A 7,266-nucleotide genomic window follows, 5' to 3' on the forward strand; every position below is an offset into this window, starting at 1 on the left:
TTCCCTCACTTCTCATCCCAGCTAAGCTATTTGCATCCAGGTATTGTTACCTGGAGACTGTGCCCATGATCTGTAGCTCTGCTTCTGGATGGTCCTCCTCCCCACTTCTCCATCAGCCTTGACCTGGAGGGCCTGTCCCTTCCCAAGGCAGGTCTGACACATTTGATTAGCCTGATGGCAGAGTCCCTTTACAGGTTTCTGAGAAGGCTCCCTCTGAATGATCTGTATGGTTGCATGGTGAGCAAGAAGTACAGCCACCAAATGCAATGGATGCAAATCCCAGCCTTGCATTACCCGCGCACCGTTGTTCCCATTTGTGCTGCAAACTTCCTTAAGAGCAGGCCCTTGGTCCCACAGATGAACTACTGGAAATCTAAGTACAGGCTGGAAGTGTGAGATTGTTGAGAAAATTAGCCAAAAAGAAAATTTAGATCTATGACTAAATTAATCCCCAGATTAATGCTATCAAAGCAAATGGTGTTTATAGAAAGTCTTGTTTTCTTTATGTTCATGTGAGAGAAAATCAAAAGAATGCTAGAGGCAAATTTCATCTAGCAGAATTGGAAAAGAGAGCATGGGGACAAAGCTGTAATTACTGGTATTTCCTATCTGTTGAAACCTGTGGGTGGAAAGAGAGTCAGTGAATAGGGTATATTCAATGGCATTAAAATTGGTTTCTTTTTCTGGACTTTAGATCAACACTGCAAATTAGCAGGGGGAAAATAAGCCTCAGAGAGAACAGGCAGAGAAGCCAACTTCGTGTTACCCTTTGCTGTTAGGGAAAGAAAAAGGCATTTTTTTCCTTCAAGAATTCAAATTCCTAGCAACACGAAGTACAGCTGCACACTGACAAGCAGGGAGCGTGTGGCATTTCTCACGTGGTTCAGTGTTTGTGTGTCTATATACACACCATTATCCTGTTTTCCTTCTAAACATATTACTTTAATGGAGGACAAGCATGCTGTTTAGTTAACTCTTGTTCTATAAAAATGACATTCTGACCCAGATTCATCATGGTGCAGCTTAGATACCTGCAGGGGTATCTGACTTTAGATCATTCTATATCCAGTCAGTGGAATGGCTGAGTCCCTCCCAGCCATAATTTGGACCACCAGAGATGTCAGAATTGACATTGCTAGGCACCTATCTCTTTCTGCAAACCACTGCAAGTACTTAGGATAACTGTACTCCTAACCAACCTTTCACGGAACTAGGAAGGATGATTTGAGACTTATATTTCTACTTATAACTGTCATCCCACATGCAAATTTCTTCTGCAAGCAGTAGCTGTTACAAAATTAGCTTTACTCTTTATTTTGCTATTGAATTAGCTGTCACTGAATGGGCATTACTGAATGCCTACAGAAAAATTAAAAAAGGAAATTATTTTTAACTGTGTTTTTCTTACAGCTAAAAAAAATGTACCTTGCAGTTTGAGATTACTGCATGGGCCTGAATGATTCCAAATAAGTCCTATATCATATTTAGTTCCCATTTTTTTTCACTACAGTTAATAAATTGAATAGCTTGAGACTGCATTTTCTTTAACGTTTTAAAAGTATAACTGAAAATTTCTGAGATGTAGCTATAATTAAAAGTGGTTTATTATGATTATTAATATTAATAATAATAATAATATTGATGCTGGTGTTGGTGTTGGGGTAAAGGTAGGGTAAACAAAAAAATTCAATTTGAAGCACCAACTCTTGAGTATCTGTCAGTCTCGTTCTCCAAACCTACCTGAAATATTGCAAATTGTAGTAGGAAAATCTACTTTGAATAAAATAATAGTTTTTACTATTATATTTTAAATGGCTTTAATACAGCCTGCTCTTACATGCAAGAATATTGATTTGTGTTAGATTACTTTTTAAGGTGGATTTTTGTCTTAACTATTCCAGAACATTATTTAATATTTAATTAATACTGCTTCAGTTTAGCTAGATATGCCACTGGAGCAACACATTTCCTAAATATTTTTGTAAATTAATTATATTTTCACTTTACATGCTGGCGTTCTCTATTTAATAATTATCAAGCCTCAAATGAAAACCAGAAAAAGCTTTGTTCTCCTGTACATTTCTCTCACTGCTCATGCACAGACACATGTGCTGCTTTGGACTGTCCCTTGCTCTTGGTTAGCCAAGGCCAGCCTGGGATCCTGTATTGATTGCAGCAGGACATTAAAAGGGTGTGCAGTCCTTCACAGAGCTACTCTATGCAGAGCTGGGGCCAGGCCCTCAGTTCTGGGTTCTTCAGGGAATGGATTGCACCTTTGTACTTGGATTTTTGGGTTTGTTGTTTAGGGGTTTTTTAATGTGTCAATCTACTGTTAGAATTACAAGTAAGATTTTTTTGGGGTTTTTGTTTTTTTGTTTTTTTTTTTTTTTTTGTCTATTGAACTTCAGCATGTCTTAATACAATGTTATATCTTCCAAATCCTACCTCAGAGACACATGGGGATTAAACCATCCAAGGGAACAAGTCAGGTTTGGCACTATTTAAAGCATATGTCTTGTGTTTAACTATGATTCGTAGTTAATTGTTTTAAACTCGTCGCCATGGTACCAACAAAAAATCCTTAGGAATACAAAGTGACTTTTGAAACCTATCCTGACTCTCAGATCGCCACTGTTGAGGCACACAGAGTAGTTCTGCATCCCTTTGGGGAAATTCCCTGTAAGTGGTGCTCAGGTGGGCTTTACCTTGGCTCCAGAGGAGATTTGGGCAATATTATTGTGCCACCCACTTGGTTATTTCAGCTTTCATCCCAGACCCTGGCTCTCGGCACTGGCCCAGCCTGTCTTTACCACTGGAGACATCATGGAGAGGTGCAGCAGCAGCAGCACAACCTCAGCAAACCCCCGAGTCAAGAGCACTTCTCTCCACCCCACAAACACCCATTAGTGCTTTCTGCCAAAGATCACTCCTGGCTTTGCCCTCTCTGCAGGCAGCTTCCTGCTAGCCCTGTGGCACAGCCCGGGATGGATGCTGGATGGAGATGCTGGAAGTGGGGAGCAGAGCTGCCCCCCAGCTGTGGTGTCTGCCAACCCCCCTCCCCAGCTGGCACACACAGCCTCACTGCTCTTGGCTCTCAGTGTTTGCCAGCTAGAGAGGCTGAAACAGGCCAGCTGCACCCTGGGCTTCTCTTCTCTCTCTTTTTGCCTCCTCTTTGGAGAGCTTGTTGCCCTTCATGTTTCTTTAAATGCACTTGCCCTGTCGCAGTAAGTTTGTCTCCTAAAACTTCTTCAGGATTCCTGTGGGAGATGTTTCTTGGCAAACAGATGTGTTTATAAAGAACAAGACATGCCAACTACAATTTCCAGAGGTGTCTCAGGAAGTTCATATTCTCTCTTTTCCAGGGAGCGTTTACTTTCCGAGGGAGCATGATCGACATGCCATTACTGAAGCAGGCACAGAACATTGTTACACTTGCCACAGCCATCAAGAAAAAATGAGCTGGTAAATGAAGCTCTCGCCATGGGGCCCCAGTAGCTGTTTTAAAAGAGGCCTATAATACTTGGGGGGGTGGTGTGCAAAATTAAAGACGTCAGGCTTAAACAGAAATTAATTTGCATTTTGCAGATCTGTCATAGTTTGCTTGCCGGAATTGCTGATTACTAAAACTATTCCCAACTCAAGCCACTGCTCGTTCCTGCATGGCCCATGTTCTAGTCATAGCCTGCAATGAAGTTACATCACCAAATCTGTGACATCACAGTAATTACTACAAATGTGGGATTATGACTACATTGAAGGAGAAAGGCAAAATATAAGCCCTGAGCCCTGTTAAAGGAGCAGATGGAAACTAATTCAATTGTTTATATTTTTTTCTGTGCTTCTTCCCGCTCTGATGCAGAAGTCCTGGCGGAAAGGAGAAAACTCGAATAATTACGCACCAGTTGAAATAACTGCAATGACAATCTTTACCCTGTGTGAGCTTTGCTTTCCCCCCGACACCGCCCTTCTGTAAATGTGCAACAGCCATTAAAAATAATGCTCCAACAATGCAGGACTCTTGACTTTCTTCTCTGTTTTTTAAGCAGTTGCTATTCAGAGAGTTTCCTCCTGGAAGCGTCCAGCCTGGGAAGGATTGGACGGCAATAAACTTGTAGTTTTTGGAGACACAATGCAGCAGAACTTGTGCATATGGTCTCGAGTCAGATTTACATCACATTAGGGATACGGCTACAGATCATGTGGGCTGTGTGGTTAACGGGCTTAGTAAAGCTGTTTTGAAGAGGTTAACCCAGCTTGTAGTAAGGGTAAATAAACATAACAACCAGGCATTGTCCTCTATTCAGCATGTACTCTTATATGGAGGGCTAAAGGGTATTGAAGCTGCAGAGGATCAACTTGTGGTTGCCAGAGGACTCCAATGAAGTTTGAAACACCAACAATCAGAGATTTTGTTTCTGTTCCTCATTAAATCATGAGCTTTTGTGCTCAGACTATGAACGACTGTTCTTTAAGAAATTAACAGAATGGGAAGTTTTAAACTATGCACCAACCTTTTCATGACCTACACAGCAGCAATGCTGCTGCACTTAGACAAACACCGCGGGGAAGGCTGTTCTGTTTATTTAAAATTGTAAATAGAAAACAGTTGTTTTTTAGTTTCATTTCTCACCGCCTCCATGGCCATTTCGCGTATGGAGCCACAGTGCCCGTTTCCTCGCTTAGTGTGTTTCCCCTCCGTCTCCGAGCAGCGATTTCACTTATTTTGGGGTTTTTTCGATTTAATTAAGGGGAGAGGGAAAGGGGGGGGAGGAAGAACCCCACCATCCGGCCCGCGTGGAAGCAGCGAGGGAGGGGAGCGCGGGGGCGGCGGGAGCGCCTCTCGGCGGCTCCCCCGGGAACGGCGGGGACGCGGCGGGGCCGGGGCGGCCCCCGGGACACCGGCGAGGGGAGAGCCGCTCACCTCCGTCCTTCCCCGCCGGCAGAGCCCCCCGCGGCCGCTCTGCCGGGTTTGTGGATGAGCAGCCAGCACCGACCCCCCTCTCTCCCCCTCCGCCGCCCGGGTCCCGTCCGAGCGCTGCGCCGGGGATCCCTTACAGCGCGGGGACCTCCGGGCTAATCTGATTAATTAAAGACTACCTGCTTATACTGCAGCTCCCCCTCATCCCCGCGCGTTTCAGGACACCCTCCGTTATTAATTCCAGGCTGACTAAATTATGGGCAGCGCTATTAAAACATTATCAGAACTAATGAGAAACAATTACTTAGGAGATGAGCTGGGACGAGCCGGAGCCGGGCGCGCGTGTCGCTCTCCCCGCAGATTGCGTTAATAAATCATCAGGTGCACGGCAAGGCGGCGGCGAGGCCTGGCGCGGGGCACGGAGAAGAAGATATATGAGAAAAGGGTTGTTTGAGGGTTGTTTTTTTGTCGTGGGTTGGGGTTTTTTGTTGGGATTTTTTTTTCTTTTTTTTTGGCATAATTTTTACATTAATCTCAATAGGACGCGCGTGGTGCAGATGGTTTTATTCCCTTAATACCGCGCAGGAAGAGGGAGCGGGGGGAGGGGGTAGTAGGATGGGGACGATTTCAAAAACTAATGTCTTCATTGTTTTACTGAAGTCTTAATGGCCAGGCGTGAGGCAGCGGGGGTGCCCCGGACCCGCACCCGCAGCTCGCCCGCGCTCGGCGCCTCCTCTCCCTGGGCACAGCGAAGGGACAGCAGTGACACTTCTCCGGAAGGGTGTACGCGCCCCCTCCCTCCTCCCCAGCTGACTGCTTAAGGAACTTCGTGACCCGTACGCGGAGAAATCGAATACGCAAACAAAATGCTGGATATATTCAGATATTTCCTTAAATTTCCCTGACACCCACCCCTCCAGCGGAAAATTCTGCTTCCTTTTATCACCCTTAACGATTTGTGCTTTATGAAAAATAAAATCCGATTTATTTGGCTTTTCCGTTTACTTTCCGAAGCTTTCCGCGATTTTCCGGCTTTATTCTTCTCCTTTTTCTTTCTTTTTCTTTCTGTCTTTTTCTTTCTCGCCTGGTGCTAGGCAAGCAATTGATGAAACAAAACAGATTATAAGATTAGCAGCAGGATTTTGTGCATATTAATGATAGGGAAGGGCACCGAATGGGTTTGTAATTGCAGATCTTGCGCTTGGGATTGGGAACTGTAGCCCTGCTACAGCAAAGACCCCCCTGTGAGGTTTTCACATTGGAACTTAGGGGAAAAGTGAAAAAGTAATTACCAGAGCACAACACTGAAATGTTAAAGCACTTATTCTTTCTTTCAGCGTTCTGTTTTAAAGGGGGAAAACGGGCAAAATGGAAAATAAATTGCTTTCAAATAAGTAGGTTAGCACCTGAATGCTGGTGCGCATTTTCCCGGCATTTTTTTTTTTTTTTTTTTTTTTTTCAAATTCTAGCAATTATTTAGCCGGGCATTGCCGGCCATCCAAGCAGCAGAAAAGGGGGAAGGGAGGGCAGGGAGACCTCCGGAACACAGGGGTACTGCGCCTGTGAGAGTTGAAGCAAATATCGCCAGGAAAGCTGTTCAAAGCTGCGGTTGGAAATTTAGTGGGATTTTTCTGGGGTGGATTTTTGGTTTTTGGGGGGTTTTTCGGTTTGGTTTTTTTTTTTTGGTTTTTTTTTGGTTTTTGTTTTGTTTTGTTTTTTGGTGTTTTTTTTTTGTTTTTTTTTTTTTTTTTTTTTTTTTTGTTTGGTTTGGTTTTGGTTTTAGTTTTGAAATCGGGATTTAAAAGAAAAAAGATTGTTTTGGTTTTCTCTTCGACACGAGCATCAAACGGTATTTTAGCAGGGGATGCCTTTCACGACCACAAATCCCTTACAGGAACGGTGCATTCCTTGCAATATCGAGAAGTAACCTGACACTGAATTTTAACTCTCATTAAAGGTTTCTCCTTGTTTCTTGAGCTGCTTTAGCCCCCTCTGAGCTTACTTTTCCTAAACTCCGAATTTTTGCGTTTCAAACCCAGCGCTCCTTTACTGACTTTTCTAATCCTTCTCTCCCGTGATTAACAGCCAGAGATGGTTTAGCTTTGATGGCACCTACTCGCGCGTATTGTTTTAATTCTGTTTTCAACGGAAAATCAATGTATCTGGTGGAAATTAGGCTTTGAAAACTTTTTTTTACGAGCCAATAAAACGGAGTATCTGCTCCTCGAGCAGCAATTTCTGATTTTGAATTTGAAGAGGTGGGGGGGAGGGGTCGGAGGGGAACCAACTTTGACTGCATTTCATCCATCCCATCCCTCCAACCCTCTTCTCCCACTTTCACCTCCCTC

The 7,266-nt window shown here is 43.9% G+C and overlaps 1 protein-coding gene across 4 annotated transcripts in view; it reads left to right on the forward strand.

Annotated features, from left to right (window-relative positions):
- The window catches only part of CLYBL (citramalyl-CoA lyase), a 162,590-nt gene extending 158,582 nt beyond the window's left edge, over nucleotides 1-4,008 (forward strand). For 2 of the 4 annotated variants that reach the window (XM_056496122.1, XM_056496135.1), the window contains 2 exons: nucleotides 3,363-3,462; nucleotides 3,860-4,008. In XM_056496122.1, the coding sequence (XP_056352097.1) occupies nucleotides 3,363-3,458 (96 nt within the window). In that variant the 3' untranslated portion in view covers nucleotides 3,459-3,462; nucleotides 3,860-4,008. Of the gene's footprint in view, nucleotides 1-3,362; nucleotides 3,463-3,585 lie in introns of those variants that run through there. The other 2 variants (XM_056496112.1, XM_056496129.1) reach the window with 2 other exon arrangements.
- Nucleotides 4,009-7,266: the final 3,258 nt, after the last annotated feature.

Source organism: Oenanthe melanoleuca, chromosome 1 (genome assembly GCF_029582105.1).
Source record: "Oenanthe melanoleuca isolate GR-GAL-2019-014 chromosome 1, OMel1.0, whole genome shotgun sequence".
Lineage (NCBI taxonomy): Eukaryota > Metazoa > Chordata > Aves > Passeriformes > Muscicapidae > Oenanthe > Oenanthe melanoleuca.